Raw genomic sequence first — 24457 nt, forward strand, 5'->3', positions numbered from 1 at the left:
AGTTATTACTTGCTAGAGATCCATATTTGCTTCTTCTTCTCTGTGCTCTTTCCAGCTACATTGAAGACAGACTTTATAGTCTGTTTTCTGAAAATAAAACATGACGTGGCAACTTGTGACCAAGCGTGAACCTTCCATACCCTGCCAACTATTTGACGGTGCAGCGACTATTTCCACTGTGACTTTGCAAATCCATGCCAACTGAGCATTAAAATGATCCTAGATGGTGTGTGTGCTAAATGACTGTCACTGCTCTAGTGAGACCGATTTATAGGAGCAGCACTTGGGGCAGGCCGGAGTTCTTATAGATAGACTGTGCTCACTTATTGATCAAATAGGAAAAACCTCTGTCTGATGACACTGGAGGATCTGGAATGTTGCACTATAGAGAACAACTTGATTGCAATTTTTCAAGCAGGGCTTAGACGGGGGGATTCAATCCATGAGCAAGGCGATGTCTTAACTCCGCTGGGAAACAAGAAGAGCCGGGATCCATACCACAAAGTACTTACCTTGTTAGTTTCTTACCAAGCAGCTTTTGATCAAATAAATCAGAGCTTGTTATGGACCAAGCTGCAGGGCTTTGAAATCAATGCTGTCCTTATAGACATTGTGAGTTGACTACACACAGACAACCGATAGTGGTAAACATTTTGGTCTCCCTGTCACGGGCACTACAGGTCAGTTCTGTCTGTAAAACAGTTTTTTTTTAATTGAAAATCTTGAAAAAAGTTCTTCCTTTTTTAGCTCAATCTTTGTGGAGCTTGGTGGTTGTAACGACAATATCGGGTACACTTGATTACTGCAAAGCGATCCTCCTTGCTCAACCGAAAGATCCTTCAAACTTCTGCTGCCCACTTAGTTGTAGGACTGCCTAAATATAGCCATATTTCGCCTGACTGACAGAATGTGCTTTGGACAAAACTACGAAGTCAAGATGAGTATAACTAATCACACTTCAATGGAACCTTTTTTGGATTTTACTGTAATGGATTTTTTTTATTTGGTATAATTGACTGACTTTTATGCGAGATAGTTTAATGAAAATGCATCTAAATATTAAAGGTGAACATTTTGTGGAGACCTAAGTTGTACTTTATTGACCATGCTGGCAATCTAGTGAAAAGAATGTCAGATGTCAGAGGCCTGTCAGCACCGTTTTTATTTTTTTCCTCACCTCTTTTGGTTTGAAGTGTGCGCCTATTTTGTGATAAGTATGTTAATGGTTGTTATGATATGATATGGCATTTATAACGCGACTGTACACTTGCAAGTGTGCAAATGGAATTGCTGTCCTTAAGTCACGGCATCAGTTGTATTTGTTTGCTCAGCAGAATGCTATCAAAGCATATCCACCTGATGCGGCGTGGAAAGTTAAAGGGCAATATCTGCGAATGCTATCAGATAACTAGGTATGAAATACATTGCTTGTTGCTGTTGGACATCTTTGAGTAGCAAGCCTCTTATTAGTGAACAGAAAGCACACAATCAATAAAGCACCTGTACATTCCATCTTGAGTTAGGATGGAGTTATTGGGGCCTTTGAAGGCTCACTTGGCATATGTTGGCAGCACAGCAACATATGGGCCTATACCTGAACCATGGTGACTATACCTGGCATATGCTGGCATTGTTGGGGAATTTGAGACAGGATTTGGGATAAGATGGCAGCACCTGTGAAATGTTACATTGCATATGATGACTCACCAAAGGTGTGACGGGTATTTGAAGCTGCATTCGACATGTGAGAGACAAAAACCCTATTGGATTTGCCAATGCATGTTATATGTTGGTGAAACATTAAGCTAAATGAATGAATAAATGTATACAAGTAGGAATTATAAAACCATAAGTCAAACTGACCTATTTGTAAACTTTATTGTAAAAGCAAACTTATGGTTTTTGAAGCCTTGCAACTTTCGTGCAATATTTTATAGCAAAGCCGACCTCCCTTTAGATGTTCTCCAGTAATGGATGTCCCTTTTGTTTAATGTGGAGCTTAAGGGTCCCTTGTGTGCAAGGATAAAGGTGAACTCGAGAGCACGATTCAGCCCTTGATCAGCTGATGACAAGTGCCCTTTCTTGAAACTACAAGGAAGACCACCATGGACCCCACAATTTGAAAGGCGGCTTTCCAGGGAGCCACCTTCCCCGGACAGGAAATGAGGCCTGATATTAAGTAATGCCATTAGGCAACCATTGTGGATTGGCAGTGGTTGCCTCTGAATAGAAGCGGAGGGTCTGACAAAGCTTCAGCTTTTGGGCTGAGTGATTGGGCTGGGGTGACTACCCGCTCTGTGTTGTGGATCATGGAAGCACTACACAGAGGACCCCCTAGAGTCCCCAGCCCATTATCAGCCTTAGGAAGGACCCCTTCTCCTTAGATCTGAGGACCCCATGAACAGAGTGCGAAGGAACCCTGCTAGGGATGAGGACCCCAGGAGGGATTAGATCTGGGGTCAGGGAGAGGGGTCAAGGAAGATACTGTTGTGATCCTCTCTCCAGCAGCAAACCCATGGACCCTCAAAGTCCATATAAAGTGAAGAATTCCTTCCATATGGTTACAAATGCCAGGCTATTATGCAAGTCTATGCAAAAAAGACGAGCATACTTATCCTTGGCACTTAAGGGGTTAAGGGTCTGTCTGCCTGACCCTTCATTTGGGTGTCCGCCCCATCACCCTAACTCACCCGTGCTAACCTCCCCCTGCAACCTAGTGTTTTAACCAAACCCATGACCATCTGCCATGGAGACTCAGGTGGGAAGCCCAAAGGGGTTGCCACAAGCATACAGCATGCAACAGACAATTCTATTAACATAACCAAAACAGAGCTTGAACTCCTCATTGGTGAATTCTGCAAGAAAGAAACCTGTCTTATAAGGACTTTGGATTTGGCTCCTACTGGTCACCTTTTTCTTCAGGTTGTGAGTGTTCGCAGTTCCCAAACTCGCTACTGTAGAGTTCTTGAGGACCTCCCAGACCCATACAAAACAGTTTGAGCAAAGTCTCAGGTTTTCTTCCAGCAGGTTCAGGTAGATGTGGATTTTATCCCAGAAGGTTCTACTCTCCCAAGAGTCGAGGGGCACACATGGATATGTCTCTGCCACCTGACCACCTCCCTGCTCTTGGGTCTTGGGCCCCGGGATCCTCCCCTGCCTTGTCAGATCTGTCGTGGCCTTCCTGCCCATTGGTGAGGCTGTGCCATTTTGTTCCCCCTCCCACTTCTATAAACTGCACTGGACTGGCATGGTCTGCTGGAACTTCTGCAATCTTATTGGCTGGTTAGGATGCCTGTCCCCTCCCTCATTCTCAGGCATGGCAGCTCTGTCTCCCTCTATCCTGATGAGAAACCTCCAACCTTCTGCTCTCCAGCTGAGGATGCTCCTCCCTCCTTCCACCCTCCTCAACACTAGCCTCCCAATGATCACCCTCCTCCTCCAATATCACTCTTTCCTTCCACCCACCAATATCTCTTTCTCCAGATGTTAACCCTCCTTTTCCAATCCCTCCGCCTCCAGATGGTACCTTTCCTCCTCCAATATAATGATCTCCCGAACACAACAGTCCCCTCCATCACAACTCTTTCTTGAGACAATGCCTTCTCAAGATCGAAGTGGTTTACTTTACAGAATGATGTCCTTAATAGCCGTGCCAGAGGACACAAGCACTGGCAAAGTCAATTATGTGTGCTTGTGTGTAGCCATGGTATAGGCATTTGCCAGGCAGTAGCATAATGGTTCTACCTGGCAGTAGTAATAAGGCAGCAGCTGGAAAATTGTGTGATTTTGTTATTATTTACCTTATTTGAATTTTCTCCAAGCACCTTACAAGGTTCAAATGATCGAAAGGTGGGAGATGAAACTGAAGATATTAAATATTTCAGAGCTTGACAGGAAGATTAGGATAGACAGGCGATGGCAGGGGAGATGGTGTGGCTGGATTAGGCATGGGGAAACAGGTATGTTTTGAGGCTTTTTCGGAAAGCAGTGCTAGAGGTTGCAGGGCGGATGTGAAGCGACAGGGTGTTCCAGGCTCTAGGTACCCGCCGAATGAATGGTTGTGTTTGTGTGCATGTTAGTTTGCAGAGTGGAATGCACAAGAGATGTTGCCTAGTATGCTTAGCTTGATTACATGTGCATATGGTAGCAGTGCCCGACAAATTCATATCTACAACGTATACACAAGACAGAATTGTTGGCTTTGTCAATGATTGTTTTTAACAAGACTTCAGATATAAATCAAGTGGCTGAAGGCAAATTGGTTAAGATATTTTCGTTACACCAGAAGCGTATTTACAGCAGCAATTTAGGCATTAACTCTCAGCAAACTGATTAGAAATAACACTAGCAGGTGAACTGTTGATGTTACTGCTTGATAAATCAAGTTTTATGAGATCCCACGAAGATGTGTTTTGGGTGGTGAGGGGCAAGTAGTGGGTGGGAATGGCCATAGGGATTAGCCTAGCCATAGGCAATCAGCTGGTGGGTAAATAACCAAACAACCCACACAAGCTGTGTACTCTCCAATGCAATAGTTTCAGTTTAGAGGTGCTGCTTAAGCGCACCCAATAGCCAAAGCTAAAGTGGTATCAAAATACTTGCTGGTGATCTTGGGGGGATGAAACTCCTTTACCTTAATGGCAAATGTGTCCTTGGCCATGCTGTTTGTTAGGTTTCTAATAACTCTTCCCAGTGTTCTGCTGCTATAGTTATTGCCCTACATGTGTCTGTCTTCGGACCCCCTTACAGCGGTTTTCACACAGGGTTTTTGATGTGTGGGGGGTACTCCCGTGACTTCCCCCAACCACCCTTAGTGGAGGGACCCAGTGAGAGTGCTATGGGGAGCCATCGTATACCACCTCGGGGTCCTAAATCCACTTGCCTGGGGTGGCTTTCTGCCTCTCTGACCGCCGTCTGCCAGTCCTCAAGATTAGAGAGAGGAGGGCTTCGTCACACTCCCACTTAGGTGTGCAAAAAAAGCTCAGGAAAATATTTGTGTAAAAAAGATAATGCTGCAGCTTTTAAGACATCCTCTAGATGTCGCTGTAACATAGGGAATGTTCACAGTGCTCGTGATGGACAGCATATATCAATTTTGAATGTTCATATCATACATCCTCTTCTCCTCGCTTTCCTCTCACTCCAACTATAAAGGTTACGCTTTGCTAAATGCATAATGCTGCAAGGCTCTTTTTATTGTTAACTAGGGTAATGGTACCAGGTCACTTTTAACGGGGCAGTATTTAAGTTGCATGCGATTTTGTCCCCTGGCTGACGAGTGGCTCACTCGAAACAAGGATTTGCCTCCCCCAGCTGAGCTCAGCTCCTACAGGTGAGTGGGAAACACACAAAATTCGGCTATTTGGCGCCCCTCCATTTCCCAAGCAACTGGCCTGTGAATGAGGTTCATACTTCACATTAAGAATTACTGGGGTAGCGTGTGCAGAACTTCTCATGCCTGTCCCACAGATGTTCTCGTTACAGCGTGTCCAGGGCAAGCGTTAACAAAACTATCCGTGGACCTACACTGAAATGATTATCAGGACATGCCTTTAAAACTGGGTTCTTTGAAAAGGTTTTCTTCATCAGAAGTACAATCCTGGGTCCAGCGCTGGTTAAACATTTGTCAGGGCCAGAGGCGTAGAAAGGGTAGGGCCTTAGCGGGTGAGGCCCACCCGAAATCTGTAATTGCACAAACAGCAGCGCTGTGTGGATATGTACAGATGTTAATGTCATTGCGTAGGCCCAGCGAATACATAATAATTGTTTTTTATGGGCGCTTTACATAGGACATATTTACATACATTACTATTGTTACCCAATCGAAATTGGTACTCATTTATTGACCTCGGAAGGATGAAATGCTGCGTTGACCTTGCTGGGATTTGAACCTGCAGATGAAACACAGATCACAACAACGAGTAATCTTATGCTAGCTTTAAGAACTACCTGTTAGGCAATCCTGGCTACGCCTCTGGTCAGGGCCCATTTCAATATGATGTTTGGGCGCCCCCTTGCAAAACGGTCTCAGGCCCCCGCGGGGTGTTTAAAAATTAATGGCTACAGAGACATGCAGCGGGATAGGATGATGGATCCGAGAGTTGACAAATGTGAGGTAATGGAGGGAAGGGCTGGAGTTGAGTCACATTGCATCCTTGAATAGTGCAGACGAGATGGAAGGGAAAATAGATAATAATTTGTCATTTATCCAAAGCGCTTTACTTAGCATATATTTACATACATTATTTAAGCAATATTACCCGAGCAGGTGGTGCGTTACTGGGCCAGTAAATGCGCCGGGCCAGGAAAAAGACAGAGCAAAGCGAGGGCTTTACTGTTAGCCCAGGGCATTACAAGGTCCGGTAACGCCCCTCCTGCGAGGGTAATATTGCTTAAAGGTTGTTTTTTTTAACTTGACCATGGCGGTCATTCAAAAGTAGAAGAAAAAATAAACAAACAAGAAGCCCGCCATGGAACGGGGAGAGGGATTACACAGAGTCCCTTCTCCCTTTCCTGGGCACCCATTTCCCTGTAGGTGGCGTACCATGAACACTAGTTCTGCAGGAGAAGGACAGAGAAGCGGAGGGAAGTGGGGTGGGGGCGAGAAAGAGCAGATGTGGAAACGGGGGTTGGGGTAGCTGACACAGGCACTTACCAGTGATCCGCAGGGGAAGATGGCAGCCTCCAACTCTGAGGAGGCACTATACCATGTGCTAAAGCCCCCGTTCTGAACCACCTTATTGGCTGGGAGCAGGGGCGTTGCTGGGGGGGGGCTAAGGGGGCTATAGCCCCTGATCTTTTGGTTGTCGCCCCGGATAGAATCTCAGGAGCTACACCCAAAAGACGAGCTAGCCCCCAGTCCCAACAGTTCCGACATCAGCGTAGCCCCGGGTTTTTTCCAGACCTAGCAACTCCCCTGGCTGGGGGAAAACTGGTACTCACTTTAACAACCTCGGAAGGCTCAATCGACCCTGCCGGGATTCGAACCTGCTTCCTGCAGATCAAACACAGATCACAGCAGCAAGAGAGAAAAGAGTTGCAGAGGTGAGATCTGATATAATTGGAGGGAAACCGAAATATTTTCGTAAAGCATACTCTTCTGAAAATATATTATTTGAGTACTTCAGAAACAACTGGGCATATTATAATTGCCTCGGGATGTAGGAAGTCGAAGCTCATCATACATCCTGGAACTCAACTCTATTTTGTTCAATTGAAAAGATTGTTTCTGACGGTGTTACTGGTGTGCACTCTGCTGATTGAATTTGAAAAAGGAAGAGAAAAATGTATCACAGGTGAAGAAAACTAGCACCCCCACGTTGCATTGTATTGTATTCGTTATTTATTTAGCGCCCTTTCTCCATTTTGTATGGCCTAAATGCGCTTTGTGGTTGGAACGCCCTCGGGGGCCGAAGTCCTTGTCTGGGTGATTCTAAGTGTTAACTTTAAAAAAAGGAATGTGTGAATTTTGCCAGGTGAGGACTTATGTGGGCTGCCTAGGCTCCAGTAAGCAGTCCGGAGGACAGGCACATGGGTGGGTGCTGTTGGTGGTTTAAGGTAGACATCCTGTGCCAGCTCTGGTTGGTTTTGGCAAATTTGTGGCTCAGCCCACATATTTGCCAAAACCATTGTTACAAAAGAGAGAGAGAGGGGAATTGAGTCCTGAACTGGGAACATCTGGTTGACATAGCAACTAGCAATGCCACGGAATGAAACCGCCAACTCACTAAAATCTCTTTTTCCAACATACTACCCAATGAGGAGCTCAGTAACAAGATTTGGTCAAATCAGCAGCTTTTTAAGAAGCAAGTTGGGTGCTGGGCTTTCCATTTTCGAACTGCTGAGCGATTTCACATGGGGGTATTTTGGCCATTTTTCATGGACAATTGGTCTACTGTTGTGCTAGTTTTGGCAGCAAATGTGTTCTTGTACTCCTGAGGCTGCCTTTCTACACCGACCTACAGAAACCCATACCTACTCTCTCTACCCCTCATCCACACTCTCAACCTACACCACTCTATCCCAACCACCCACTACTCCCCATTAGGTGTGCTGGTTGGGTTTCGTTTGGGCTATTTTGGGTTAATTTTGACAAGTCCTCCAGAGGCTGCTTTGTGCCATCACCCACCCGCCCCATCCCCACTCTGTCTAACCCACCCACTCACCCACCACTACCCACCCTCTCACCCGAAGCCCCCCTCGTTCTCTACCTCTACTCACCCAATCCCCACCCTCTCCATCCTCACCCACCCATTCCCCACACCCCCTACCCCAACACCCTACCACCACTTGCTCTGCACCCACCCACCTTAGCCCCACTTGCTGTACCATCACCGCCCCACCGTACCCCCACAAACTCTACCCCACCTACCCTACCCCCACTCTCTACACACACCCACCCTAACTCCACTCTCTCTACCATACCCCCATTCTCTATACCCAACGTACCCTACCCCCACTCTCTCTACCCCACTACCCCAGCTGTCTATACACACACCCACCCTACCCATGTTCTCTATACCCCTACCCACCCTCTCTGTACTCCAACCCACCCAATCGCCACCCTCTCTATCCCAACCCAATGTAACACCACAAAACCTACCCACACTATCTCTAACCACACCCATCCTAACATAGCACACCCCCCACCCTACCAGCCAATCTCTCTACCTCCACCCACTCTACACCTACTCTCTATAACCCACCAACCCACCCTACCCCAACTCTCGCCACCCCACCCACACTAACCTCCTCTCTCTCTACTGCACCCATCCTACCCCCACTCTCTAAACCCCCACCCACCCAACCCCTACTCTATGCCTCCACCTACCTAATCCACAAACTCCCTAGCCCCTTACATCAACCCTAACACTACTCTCTCTACATCCACCCATCCTACTACACTCTCTCTACCCCACCCAGCCTACCCCCACTCTCTATAACCCACCCACACTCCCCCTCTTTCTAATCCCACCCACTCTCTATAAACCCACCCGCCCTACCACCAGTCCCTCCACTGCCACCCATCCACTCTGCTCCACTCTCACTCTCTCTACCCATACCCCCACTCACTCTACACCCACACACCTTACTCCCACTCCCTCTACTGCCACCCACCCACTGTGTCCCACTCTCTCTACCCATACTCCCACTCACTCTACCCTCACCTACCCACCCTATCAACACTCTCTGTACCACCAACCATCCACTCTGCCCCTTCTCTCCCCATACCCCCACTCACTCTACCCCCACCCATTCTACCCCCACTCTCTCTACCCATACCCTCACTCTCTCTACCCACATCCACCCACCCTACCCCCAATCTCTCAACCCCCAACCACCTTACCCTGGCTCTCTACACACCCACCTTACCCATGCTCTATCCCAATACTCACACCTTAACCCCACTCTCTTTACCCCACCCACCAAATCCCCACCCTTTCTACCCCAACCCACCCTACCCCCACTCTTTTTACCCCACCCACTTACCCCACCCTCTCTACCCTCACCCAGCCTACCCTTCCTCTTTCTCCCCCAACAACCCACCCTACCCCAACTCTCTCTACCCAACCCATTCTACCCCTGCTGTCTCTACCCCACCCACTCTACCCCCACTCTCTCTACCCATACCCCACTCTCTCTAACCACACCCACCCTACCCCAATCTCATTACCTCACCAACCAAATACACACCCTTCCTAACCCCACCCATCGTACCCATGCTCTCTATACCCCTACACACCCTACCCACACTCTCTATACTCGAAATCCCCACCCTCTCCACCAAGTCTAACACCACGCACCCTACCCCCACTCTCTCTAGCCAAACCCAACCTAACCTGACCCATCCACCCTACCCCACTCTCTCTACCCCCACCCACACTAACCCCCTCACTCTCGACCCTCACCCACCTACCCCACACTGTTTAAACCCAACCCACCCACCCGATCGCCACTCTCTACCCCCTCCACCCTACCCCTACTCTCTTACACCCACACACCATACCCCCACTCTCTCTACCCCCACCCATCCTACCACCACTCCCTCTAACCTGCCCACCCTACCCACACTCTCTCTATCCACACCCACTCTACCCCTACCCACCCTACCTCCACCACTCCACCTCACCCACCCTACCCCCACTGTCTACCCCACCTACACTACCAGCACTCTATCTACCACCACCCACCCTAGCCCACTCTCTCCACCCACCCTACCCCTAGACTTTCTACCACCCACCCACCTGCCCACCACTCTCTAACCTCTCTGATGCTTCCTCTCACACCCTCGCTTTATTTCTTACCCTCTCACTCTTAACCTTTCTTGTTTATATTTCCTCCTGCTCATCATCAATGGCACCCTCTCTCAAACGTTTCCTCCCTTGCTCTATTCTGCTTCCTTCTATTCTCCTTCCTTCGCATGCTCTTGCACACCAGCACCCCTTATCGCATCCTCTTTTGAAACTTTGCACTCACCTTTTTGCACCCTGGTGCCTATAATAAATTCAAGGTGTCACACACAACATGGGGCCACTTTAGAACTTTGAACATGTGGTGAACAATACAACCTAGAATGAGGCAAATTGGATTAAATACATTTGTTGATTCTCCTGTAAAGTGCTCTACAAATCTTGATTAGAGCTGTCCTACAAATGCCACCAGCCCAATGTGCTTTAACATGCATCTTTTATGATTAACTTTATTAAAAGGTTCATGGGGATTTCACTCAAGTCCTGGCCCTGTGAATTCGTTTTTCAATCCTAATAACTGATGACAAAAGTCACTGGCCAATGCTTTAAAATGTTACTATTCTTTTCTCTACACAAAAACCCCCAGCTATTTTGTGGATATATCATAATACTATTGGTTAGGAACACAGTCATTAAACATTTTTGAGAAGGTAAAACGTGTCAAGGGCATGAATGGGTCTGGCAAAGTGCAGTGGTCGACTGGATCTCAGGGTTTCTGATTTTCAAATGTAGGCAGATATACTCAGTGGCGCTGGTGAATTTCTGAAATGGTGGGGCGTAAATGTATGTGCCTAATAAGCGTGAGTGACCAAGCGTAGTGAGGGAGCCCAAAACAAACGGGGCTCTAAGGGTTTTTCCCCAGGCGAAAATGTTTCATATAATGGGTTAACATGGTGCACTTGACAGCACTTTCTGTAAAAAATTGAATAAAAAGCTACACAATTTTCAATCAATTTAATATGGTAGCACATGAAAAACCCAAAACATACAAGTTACCAACAGTGCCCAGAACCATTTCCCAATGCATTTTCATGATGCCTTTGTCCACAACATATGCTAGCAAATAAAATATGTTCATGCTGGCTGTGCCCATGCATGTTCATGCATGCTGCACTAATATGTTACTATTACCATATAATGACTCACGGGCAGTAAAAAAAATGCCATGCCACAGAAATAAATCATATCTAGCTGACAGGACTGGCCTATATTGGTGTAGGTCAGTGACAACGCTTGTCATGTTTCCTTTACCCTTGATGCACAGTTACCGACCCATTACGAGATGAGTGGGCCAGTAATTGCCCATTTGCGGGTGGTGGTTATGTCAGCCTCCCGATCCCCATAGGGCAGAATGGGGGTGGAGAGCATGGTTGCACCAGCACCGTTGATAATGGTAAGACCTGGCGGGCTGTCGGGAACCCGCGAGTGGAACTCGTAATGTGGCGGCACGCTATTAACGGTGCCAGTGCCTTACCGGCACCGTTCATACCGTGGCCGCCACCCTTATAATGGGGCCCAGTGACTTAGTTACAGGTTACGACATTGCTACTGGTTACATGAGGCATAGAGGTTACATCGATGACAGAGTATATACATGACAGTCATTTGGATAGGAAGCAGTCATACAAGCAGGACAAATGAACACATTTAGAGCCGTATGGGTTTCTTTGCAGAAGACTAGGTAGGATGAGATCCTCTGAGGTTGGGTGGATGGGATTTCTACTGAATGGTAAGCTGGAGCCTCCCAATCATGCTTTTGTGACCTTGGGCACTGAGAGTAAATTGGTGTATCGGGTTCTGATTCGTCTTTCTGTGAGTGGTCTGGTGAACCTCTGAGACAGGTATTGAGGTGCTGCATGGTGGATGCATTTATGTGTGAGGGATAGTGTTTTGAATATGACGCGCAGTGGAGTAACTCTGCTGAAAATGTTGGGGGGGGTATGACAACTGAAGAAAAGGTGCCCCAGCCCAATTAATGGGGACAAAATGGTGTGCCATGAAAATTGGGGGGGACAAACACCCCTGTCCCCCCCTAAAATTATGCCCATTGTGACGCGTTCTTTGACAGTTAGCCAATGGGCTTGTTTCCTGGCAGCTGAAATGTGTTCCCTTCTAGGGATATCAATGCCAGCTCGGAGAGCATTATTAGCTCTGGCTATAGTCAGGCAGTTTTGCTTTGTAAGGAAAGGTCTAGCTGTGGTGAGGAGTTTGGAGTGGCAGGCCGCAGACGAGGCAATGGCATTTACCTACCTTGTCATGGAGAGGTTGGAGTCTAGGTAGACTCCCAGGGTTCTTACGGCCTGGGAGACTGGGATTTGTATGTTGCCAATGGTAAAGACGTTGTATTGGTTGTCAAGTTTATTTAGTGTTTCTGGTGACCCAATTAGAAGGAGTTCTGTCTTGTCTCCATTTAGACAGAGCTAGTTCTCTTCCATCCAGGTTTGAATTGTGGAGTAAACGGCATTTAAAGTTTTGGAGTTGGTTTCATAGTCACCCAAAAGAGCCAGACGGACCTGTGCATCATCGGCATAGTTTGTATATGTGATGCCTAGTACATTGAGGATGCTGAATAATGACCTGGTAAGAATGCTATATAAGGTAGGTGAGATGCATGAGCCCTCGGGGACATCACCTTGGATGGTGCTCGCTGGTGCACTGGCTAGGTCTGAGAAGACCCTCATGGCTCTACCTTGGAGGAATGAGTTGATCCATGCTGTAGCATTGGGGGAGAAGTGTGCAGACTTTGAGAGGTGTTGGCATAGGGTTTTGTGGTCGACGAGATCAAAGGCTGCTGAGAGGTCAATGAGGGGTAGTAAAGTGATGACCCTTTTGCATGCAAAGTGAACCTTTCATCTCCATACAATGGCTTTACTGAGGTCTGTGTCTGTCAGTAACAGAGCCTTGACCTCCTGTAATCTCCCAAATAGAAACAATGTAAATATTTTGGAGTCAGGCAAACAAGTTATTGGTTAGTCTGGGTTGAAAAAAAGTATACATTCGGAAAGTAAATCATGCACTGATATACAAGTGTATACAATTGAGATAATTGTAAATTAAGATAATTGCATTTGCCCCATCACTACATATATTCATTACTGATGTTTCAATTTGACAAGAAAGTCACTGCAATTAAACACATTCCCAGAACAGTTTTTCCAAAGTTCACAAGGCAAATCGTTGCAATCCCATCACTTCTAATGACTTATTAAAGGGTAACTAAAAAATGCAATGCAGTGCACACTCAAGCTGAGTGATCCAAATAAGATGACATGCTTGTCTTTCAAACTAGTCTAATATGCTATTAAACACTATTACAAAAATGTAGATAAAGGGGAACTGTGTTTGTTTCTAATTCTAATGGATGTGTCCTCAATGGCGTGGGTTCTTCTAGTGAGGTGGGCAGAGATATTCAAATAATGCACATTTTTGGAGTGCGGGTCATGAGATTGTGAGCAACGCATAAGTGACCCTCAAGTCCACTGTGAAAAGTTGGCATATATGGGTAAAAGCACTTGCCATGTTTGCTTTAACCTTGATGGACAGTAACTGTGCATCAAGTGAAAGGAAAAGACAAGTGTTATTACTTGGATAGACTGGCCTACATTTAATGTAGGCAGGGATGGCATTAGCTCTGGCAGCACCCATGGTGAAACAAAAGTTGGCACCCCTGTGAGCAGGATGTTTTTAAGTTAAATAGGTTGGTGCCAGCCCCTGCATTGGGAGGGCTTAAGCATCCCACTTTGAGGAGGTTGCAGTAAGAAGGCAGCACTCTGCCTTGATGTCTGAGTGCTAAGCCCTCCTACCAACACACAACATCCGCATCCGCCAATACGCAGACGACACACAGCTATACCTCAAGATTGACTCCATCAAGGTCATCCATAGGCTCAAAACCTGCCTCTCGTGAATCCAGTCTTGGATGTCCAGTGCATACTTCAAGCTCAACCCCTCTAAGACCAAATTCCTACTCCTCACCAACAAAACCCAACACCCAGACATACAGACCTGGCTATCAACCATGAACTCTGAAGGCTTCACACCTCAGCTCAGCTCTCCTCCTGCGCCACATCCCGCGGGTTCCACATCGACAAACATCTCTCCTTCAAGACACACATATCTAAGAAAGCTCAGACAGCTTGCTATCAGCTCCCCCGCCTATGGAAAGTCAAGCCTTCCTCCCTCCATTTAGCTTTATATCCGCTGTTCAAGCACTAGTCCTATCCCACCTGGATGGGGGCCAATGCACTCCTCGAAGGCCTCCTGTCCTCCATTGTGCCCCTGAGAAGTTTCCTACATGCAGCTGCACGCCTCATCAAGGGTCTGCGCAGAAACAGGGTCACTGGCTCGCACAGCATGCATAAATCACTTTCAAGTCTTGCTACATCATCTATAAGACAGTCGCCCTAAAGTCACCCAGCATCCTTGTGAAGAAACTCACCATCTACGGCGGACAGCACACCACCACCAGCCAGGACATGTTCATATTTGAAATCCGCTGCTGCAAAAAGGAAAGGACCAGAAAACAAGCTTTCTCTGCCTACGACCCAAGACTATGGAACCTCCTCCCCGTCAGCATCAGACTCACCCCCAGGCTCCTACAATCCAGAAAAGAACTCAAGACCCACTGTTCCAAGGAATCTCTCTGCCTCAACACCTAGGCCATCACATCGCCCCTCGTGCCACCCACCACCCACCCCTCTCCTCCTCACCCCCCAGTTCAGTTGAAGGGAGTAGTAGAGTGGTAGTTGGAGGTGGGAGTGGTAGGGAGATAAGGAGTAAGAGAAGAAGTAACATCAAAGGGTGGAGGTAGGAAAGCAGAGTGTAACATCAAAATGATAATTGAGGTGCATGGAGGAGAGCGTTGGGACTAAGTGTAGGAGAGGGACAGGAAAATGTACAATGAGTAGCGCTGAGTGGAAGAAGGCACCATCCCTAACTACAACAAGGACAATAAGCGGGGCTATGAGAGGGACAGTTAGAAGGCCCCTAGGGAGGTAGCCAGCCATCGACTTAGGGAAAACACCAGCCACATAAGTCATAGAAAGACAGGTGGCACTGATCAGTAGAACTAACCCTGTTATGCACCTGGATTATGAAGATGGGAAAACCCACGATAGTCGACCAAGATGTACGTCGTAGCGTAAAACTTCCCCAAGATCCTGGTTGGCTTTAACCTTCCTGAGAATCCCTTGATCAGACTATTTGTAATATGTACAATAGACACCCTTAGACCAACTTCGGAAGTCAGAGTGGTTATTTGTGGCGGGCAGCCCATCACAATATTACCGTAGGATGGTAGCCTCTAACAAATTAAATAATAAGCTGAAAGCAACCATATGTGTAATAGCGTAAGTTGTAAGTGACCAACAAATGAAGTAATAGGCTTGTACCAACCAACAACGATATACAATAAGATGGAAGCAATCCACAGTGTAATACAATTTAGCTCTAACTACCAACAATTAATTTGTAGGATGACAGCGAACAACAGTGTAATACAATAGATCATAGCAACAAATAAATAAAGCAATAGTCTGGTAGCGACCAGCAGTGTAAACAAATATGCTGGTTGAGTCCAAAATATGGGGCAGTAGGCAGGTGACAACCAACAGTATAATGCAAAAGATCAATAAGAAAAGAAATTGAATAGGCTGGTAGCGATCAACGGTCTAATACAGTAGGCCAGTATGACCAACACATTGGTAGATTATTTCATACTTCTTTAAGACAGTGGTCGGAAACCTGGACCGTAGTGCTCATGGATAGGAGACTGAAGTTTGGAGTATCCAGCAGCAGATGGATGCCATTTTGGAGTGGGGGGGTTAATGGGGGAAAAGGCAAACGAGAAAACAAGTGTAAGCATTTGCCTGGCCTTCCAAAGCGGGAGGGGCGGATGTAGTTGGGATTACATTTTATGGTGGGTCGGTGGAATGCCATCATGCAATTTACGTCTTTTCAGAAGGCCCATTATGAGACATAAAAAAGGCATGTGCCGTCTGAGGGGTTGGAATGGGATGATATAGTGCAAACAAACTGTGTGGCCCCCCCACAGCTTTCATGACACATTGGGCACAAATCTCCAGTTTCCAGTTCTAGCCAAAAGGTATCAATTTTCCCAAAAAGGTTGGCTTACTGATCTAGTGAGTGGAAATAGCTTGCTATTGTTGATAGAGGTTTCATCATGACACACGTGACGAACCACATAAAAACGGTCCTCCCACTTTTTCTGAATGAACTTGATCCCTGGCATAGTTCAAGCATATTTGCAGTGAGATAGGAAGAACTTTTACTCCATCATGCAACAAGTGTCAAAAGTAATACATTAAGGATTCTAAGAAAACACATAGTGGAAAAACACAAAAAGGCACCAAAAAATACTAGAATGATGAGAAACTTTGGATATGTCTACTAGTACATTGGGAAAAGTTTAATAACTGATATGTCATTGTATTCAAGTATGTAACTGGCTTAATCCTGATCAATATTCTCTCTAAAATTGTGACTTGTTTCGGTTGTAAATAATTGAGATGGCCTTCTTCAGACTCTAGTCCACTAGCAACTTTCTAAAAATAATGATTACCTATCCTTCGGTTCCCAGCTTCCCTTCAAAGGCCAGGTCACCACATAGGAAATACCCCAATTTGTGTTCAAATTAACTTGAGTAATCTCAACAACCCCAAAATTTGATTGCATGAAGTCACCAGTGGGTACTGTAACTAACCTTCTCACCAGCAGTCCAGGAGACAAGGATTGGCACACACTGATCAGAGAGATTTCTTCTTTTGCCACAATTCTCTGTTTCTGGTGGGAAGCCGGTACCCCCAGCGTTGCAAGCATGGAGGACCATAGACTGGATAAATTCCTCATGTCCGGTCTGTAGGACTGGCTCAAACTGTAATAATGTATAATGCATCTCATGTAAACAGTGCACATCATAAACTGAATTGCTTCTTGGCAAGCAATTAATACGTGTTATGGTTATCCAATTTACCTGTACTCATGTTATTGCCCTAAGAACGATGAAAGGTGGTGACATGGCTTGGATTCCAACATTTGCTATTCACATTACACACAGATCTCTGCGGCAAAGCCTCTGTGACATCATGTGTTACCCACATAAAAAGCAGGCACTCAATTCACCATTCCCACTTGTGTGCACAGCACTGGTAATGAAAGCAGGAGGCTTGACACATCCATTTGCGCAGCATGCACTAAACATACATAATAAAAACATTTTTAAAGCCAATGTTCCAGATGTTTACAGTTTTTGTGATATGATATTATATGGCATTTATAATGCGCCTAAATACAAGTGTTTCAAGGCGCGACGAGGCAAGGGAGGGGAACAGAGGGAAGACAGAGACAGCGATCCTACTAGGCCAGGTGACATTGAGTTCGCACAAATGCAGGGGAGATGGGAAGGGGAAAAGTGTGAGGGGGAAAGGGGAGGGGAAGTGCAGTACATAGGATAACAGTAAATAGGGCATGAATAGGGAGCTACACAGATTCATTGAGGCATGAATCTGTGTAGCTCCATGGAGAATGGGCACAGCCAGTCATGAAATGGCTATTATTGCATGACCTTTTAATCAGTGGTTCGTGGCTGATTAAATACCTCTACATTTTATGTAGGGAGCTCAGGCAAGAAGCCTGTAGTTTACAGACTGCTGGGGAAGGCCATACAACTGTTTCAATCTCTGTACCATCCGGCATGGCATCATCAGTAGTGCTAAAGCACACCTTCAAACCCCAATTACTGATGGCGATAAACGATGTCCAACAGAATGGTATAACCCCCGAACACTTGGTTAACTACAAGGCCAAAAAGTAAGTCAGTCCCATGCTGAAAAACAATAGCTATAGGCATAATATATGAGATCATGCATAGGAGGGTGCGTACTGCTTAAAAACAGTTTGCAGCAAGATGAGACTATTGCACTGTACCAATTCCCGGCCCCCGTTTACAAGCCATGTTCAGGCAAAGAGAGCATCACTATTCATCTATGGTAGATGTAAGGAAGATTTAAGAGTGTGTAGGCCAAATGCTGCTGCTCTACTGAGTGAAGACATTGACCTGAGGCCACTGAGTCTGCTGCTCTACTGAGTGAAGACATTGACCTGAGGCCACTGAGGCTGCTGCTCTACTGAGTGAAGACACTGACCTGAGGCCACTGAGCCTGCTGCTCTACTGAGTGAAGACACTGACCTGAGGCCACTGAGCCTGCTGCTCTACTGAGTGAAGACACTGACCTGAGGCCACTGAGTCTGCTGCTCTACTGAGTGAAGACATTGACCTGAGGCCACTGAGTCTGGAGCTGTCCAAGTTAACTGTAAAAGCTGTTTGCTCCATTCCTTATAAAGCCAGCAGCAGAAAATGTGTAAAATAAAAGTGCTCCATTTTAGGAGCTGTGTAAAACATTTCCTGAAAGGTAATGCTTCAAACCCGAGTTTTAAAAGGGGTAGGGGTTGTGCTGAAACCCACCTGTCATCTGGACCAACCTTATCCCGAGTAATCAAGAATTATTAGCCAACAAAGCAGTGCATTCTGGGATATGTGGCTGTTGGAGCATCCACACGTTGGAAACAATTAAATAAATGTCCCAGAATTCAAAGTGTTGCCAGCTAAAAGTATCGGCCAGGGTTATGGCGAGTCTGTTCAAATGAGGCAGTTTTCAGCTATTTCAGTTCCTCACTCTTGAGCCATATACAGGTTAAGACACCCACGATGCATTCTCAGAGTCTGTTTTGTTTGCATTAGAAAATACATTCTTGGCTGAGAAGATTAAATTAATTGAATTGTGTGCACGTACATTGTCCAAAATATATACGTTGATAAAAAATAAAATAACAAGCAATGGCAAAGGCAAGTTTACAGTTGTAAACTTGTAAAGTTGTAAGTTGCAAGTTTACAGTTGTAAACTTGTAAAGGTGTGACTGGCTAGTTTACAGTTGTGAGTATGTGGGTGGTTGAACATGGTTGTTTCAGTGGGTGCATGGGGAGTAAATGAATGTAATTCGATGGGTGTATAAATGATTGGGTAAATAATGCTGGGTGTATGAGTGGGTGAATATGGTTGTATGAGTGGGTGAATATGGTTTTATTGGTGGGTGAATTAGCCCCATTTAGTGCGGCGCAAAGAGTACTTTTGCCATGCAAAGTGACTTTGCGCTGCAAAAATACACTTTTCACCGTTGCACCGCTCTATGAATCAGAGTGTTTGTTGGCAGTGCAAAGTCACTTTGCACCGTGCTAAAAATTCCATGAATGAGGCCCAAAGAGTGCCCAAAATGATTTCTGGAGAGTGCAGTTCACCAAATAGCCAGTTAAGGCCTAGTTGATGGTCTCAACAAAGGCTAGACAAACCCTTATATGACACCTCACTCCACGGTCAGAGGCAGACCATAAATATTTATACACAAAAGAGAAGGTTTGTATACATTAGAAGAAAGTTCATGCATCCAAAGCAAAGAAGAACTGAAACATGCTGGGATATGTGTTTTGAAAATGACACTTTTAGAGTGCATAGTTTGTTAATGTCGTTTGTGTCTGTGAAATTGTTAAATGTGTATAAGTGTATGTAATTTAGTTTAATAGGTACACGATATACCCACCATGTGGGTGAAATCTTGGGTCCTGTTTTTTAGAACTTTTTAGGAGCCTTTTTTTCATATTGGAGAATGAATTCAAATCGTTAAAAAACTTGTTCAAATGAACGGCGTACCAAGTCCATTTTTTCAGGACCAATGGTGATAGGATGTTCTACAGCAGCTAATCAATATAGATGAGAAAGATGTGGAATTAATGTATGCAAACCTTCTCTTTTGTGTATAAATATAAGGCCTAATTGATACCAATCAACCCAACGGATACTGCTTCTGCACATTCTCAACCACCTACTTCTTGCCAAGGGAAGTTATTTCTGTGTATACGCCAGATAGGGAACAATGCTTACATTACCGCACTTTTCTTGATTTCACAAACAAATTGTACCAGTGCAGATGCTAGATATTTTGCTCCTCAAGAGTGAAAAAGTGAGTTTGCTAATGTTTATTGGTATGCAAATGTCCCGCTGAGAGATACACACAACAGTTAATTAGAACGTTACCTTCTTACTGGGAGTTATTCATGGTGCAAATATATTTTCCTCTGTTCTTTTTGTTAGGTTGGACTATTAGGTGTCGCTTGCGACACCTTTAAGCCGAAACTATTGCATTAGAGTACAGATAGGGAGGAAAGACATATGAGGAAGGACAGACAGCTTGTAGGTGTTGTTTGGTTATGTGCCCACCCATTGCCTGTGCATGGCCATGCTTATCCCTATGGCCATTCCTGCCTCTTCCCTCCCAAAACACCTCCATGTGGGAACTCTTTGAGCTCGCTTTAATCAACCATTACCATTAGAATGTGCACCGAAGTGCCTGCCAGTGTTTGTTCAAAGCAGTGTTCTAAGAGTTAATGACTTAACTGCCGGTGGACACGCCAAGCAGCGCAAGACTTTGGTGTACGCCGCATTAGCAGCAACACACACCGCCCCTGAGGGTCCACCTTGGAGGGCATGCGGATCCCCTGGGACCATTGCAAATGAGTTGTAAGGGGAGGGGTGGGGGAAAGTGTGGAGCTGAGGGGCAGGAAAAGGAATGTTTGGGGGCGACAGGGGTAACACGGAATGGGCAGTGCTAGGTAGGGTTTATATGGGGTCACTGGAGCAACTGATACTCTTTTCGCAGGGGTGAGGCTGAGAGGAAGTAAAGTCATCATGTGGCAGTTGGGAGGTAGGTTTGGGGGAGGGGCAGTGAGTGGGCTTGTTCCTTGTAGTGTGTGGCTCCTAGACACCTGTGTGTAACACCCTCCCTCCGCTTACCTCGTTGCTGGGCCAAATGGGAGAGGGTTTGCCAAGCGAGTTGCGTATGCTTTGCAGTGTGTTGGCTGGTGGCCATGTGTTGTAGTGCTTGCGAGACAGCGTCCTGCCTCGTGCTTGTCTTTGTGGTGAGACAGAGGGCAGCCATGCAAGCACATGGGCCTGTGGTTTGTTTGTGACACGCAGTGTCATTCGGGGCCAGACTCCACTCGTCCACTTTAGCTTCCTACCTGTGATCCCTTTGTTTGGCATTGGCCATGTGCCCCATCGTTTATATATAAAGCTGAATGTATGTATGTATATATGTTTGACCGGCTATATAAATGTACACCGTTGAAGCCACGTCTACCACATTTTGCATGAATTCCTCTATTGCCTGCGGCAAGATCGTAGAAGTGAGCACAATCAATCAATCTTTCTTGAAAATATTCTCAAATGTGCTGAAGCCAATGAATGACTGAAACATGCTGCACAAAAAACGAACATCACTTGGAAAAGTCCCATCTCATGCAAAGCGAAAATCAATATCAAGAGCTTCTGAAACACAACAAACAGCAGCACGACTTGCCGACCAGAGGACAAGAGCAACTTCTCCAGGGCAAATGACATGCCAGAGCAAACTGAAGCAATACTTGCCAACAAGAGGACAAGAGCAACATCCTCCAGGGCACATGAGACACCTCTCGATCAGGACACGGGCAATGCCGGGTACTCCAGCTAGTGGCTTATATTTTCCCCCTAAACGTGGCTCCAGCACACACAGCACTCTCTAGGTGCCCCACAAACAACAACACAGGGCAGTTCCATGTGACCGTTCAACATTGTGATCCTTGCATCAGGGATTCCTTGCCGGATAAAATTGCCTTACTGCTGCTATCACTGTGTCCAGGTGATGAACATCAGGGGCAGGGGGTGAGTGGGGGTTGTTGTTCTTTGATGGGGGCTCGGATGTTTCAGTTTATTACTGGGAAAGAGGTTGGAGGTAACTTTCTACGTTCTCCATGCCGAGTTATGACAGGGGAAGTTCAATCGAATGTTAAATTAGTAAAGGTGGCTGTATACGTTTCGGATTCGTTTAATGCTAATAATAGTATAAACGGTGAATTGGGGGGGTGATTGATGGAAAGTGGGAGCATAGGACATCTCGGGACTGACTTCGACCGCTCGGCTGGTAGGTGTCGAGATTGTTTTGAGGGCTCAGCAACCTTTTGAAATGAGTTGCGAATTTTGAGGAAATGTGACAAAGACTGGTATCCGGGGATTATATGAGAACAGGCCAGAGACAGGGCAGGCACTGGGATTTGCAGGGTCCTTTGCGGAAAAAGAGGTGAGGGACCCCCTAATTTGCATAAATAGCAACATTCGTGATATGGCAGAATGAGTCTTTAGTATGCAACGGTATCATGGAAGTTAAATTATGTTGCCATATGTAAGGTATTAGACAAATACACTGTGACAGCCAGTATATGAATTGTCAGAAGAACCATTTACCTATGTGGCAATATCAGGAGTGGGCAAATATGCAGGACTCGCTTGCCCTCCAATAATTTCCCCTCCTCAATAGTCATTACAGAAATATGTTAAGCAAAAGGTGTACAATTGTGGCATTATTCGCCCATGTTGACTGCGAGACTACAAATACCAGAATGAATTGGGGCAAATGCAAAAAATGGCCATTGGGTTTTGGAAATGTATTTTCAAGGCATATAACAACTTGTAATGTGTGAAAAAGGTTACCTCATTGTGTTTCAGTGTTTTTACAAGTGAAGGGTTCACATATGATGTGCTGAAAATATCACATTCCACCAAAAATAAACTCTTTTGTGCGTTAAATATAAGCATCTGAAAATAAGGTAGCTAATCTGAAACTGTTGGTTCCATTTGTTAATATCCCCACAAAAATATGGCGATACAAAAATATCGGCATATTTTTGTGGCGATATTGACCCATGGACCCCGCAACCCCTGCTCCCACAAATTATCCCCCCCAAAAATATCGCCTATGGCGAGACAAACGGCCATATGTCAGCGATATTTTTGGTGGGGATATTTTGTAGGGATACCAAACTGTTTTGTTTCATATTGTAATTGGCGTGGAGGAGAGCGTAGATTTAGGAATCTAACTGGGGCTTTGTGTGTGCTTTCAGAATGAGAGTGCCTTTTGTGTTTCTTAACACACGAACATGAATAATAATACAATAATTGGTTATTTATAACGCGCTTAATACCTAGAGGAATCTAAGCGTGGACCCGGGGATCAAACCTGTGTTGCTCCACGTCGTCTTGCTTCCAAGACGACCACGTTGCCCCTGAGCTATTCTCCTGAGACGAAAACATTGCCTCCAAATCAGTGTCCTCTTAAATGGGCCATCAAGTGTAAATCGCCCCCACTTTAATGCGCTAGTATACAGTTACGGTGGTTAAGATTTAAAGTGGTCACGAGTTGATTTGAAGATGAGGGGCGTTTAGATGTGGTCAACACTTTATTTCTCCTTTCCTTTCGCCTGTGGCAGGCATCTTTCCTCCCATTCACGCAAGTGGGGCGGCATCAATAGCACATATATTTGTAACAGTTATGACACTGCATTCCTAGATGCTTGTTTAGTGCTAAATGGTGTTCGCTTTAATAAGGGCCTTGACGCGGCTTGATTTAAAGTGTATTACTATTTTCAGCACCATTGTCCATGTTGCACCCTCGGCAAAGGGTAGTGTCGGTTGGGAAACCCCAAACGGGGCAAATAATATGAATTTACGGGACGGGTCAATAATCTCTTTGCAGATTAAATGGCAAAACTAGAAGTACAGAGGGGCACAGCAGATGAGGTATAACAAATAAAAAGTGAAAGAAAATATAAGAACAGACATCAAGAAATGTAAGATCATGAAATGCTCACTACCGGAGAAAGACACAGACCGGGTTGTTGGCTATGTAAATCCCACATTAAAGGAAGAGAAACCTGTTAAAAAGTAGGTTCCAGGCACTTCAGATTAACTTCAGGTAAATTTATTTCCAGGTTCTTAGTTACAATCCACATGAAGACATAAAGGACATTAGCTGTGACAAACACCGGCTCCCATCACCCAGGGCCAGCCAGATGTAACTGCCAGTACACAGAACACTCACTCAGAACATTCCATCATCCACTCATAAAAATTCCAATGACATCACAAGCTACCTCTCCTCAGACAGGCACAATACAACACACCTCCCTCCTTTACTAAACCATACACACAGAACAAGTCACATACCAGAACAACACAACTACCGCCAACCAAGATATACGCCCACATGACACTCAACTAGCAGACGGACACTTCCACGGCCAAAATGCAACCATCAAAACATCA

The 24457-nt window shown here is 45.6% G+C and overlaps 1 protein-coding gene across 2 annotated transcripts in view; it reads right to left on the reverse strand.

Moving 5' to 3' along the window:
- The window catches only part of LOC138580945 (putative DBH-like monooxygenase protein 2), a 651459-nt gene that overhangs the window by 416953 nt on the left and 210049 nt on the right, over nt 1–24457 (reverse strand). For both annotated transcript variants that reach the window (XM_069651883.1, XM_069651884.1), the window contains one exon: nt 16972–17142. In XM_069651883.1, the coding sequence (XP_069507984.1) occupies nt 16972–17142 (171 nt within the window). The remainder of the gene's footprint in view (nt 1–16971; nt 17143–24457) is intronic.

This window comes from Ambystoma mexicanum, chromosome 3p (assembly GCF_040938575.1).
Source record: "Ambystoma mexicanum isolate Mex_15411 chromosome 3p, UKY_AmexF1_1, whole genome shotgun sequence".
Lineage (NCBI taxonomy): Eukaryota > Metazoa > Chordata > Amphibia > Caudata > Ambystomatidae > Ambystoma > Ambystoma mexicanum.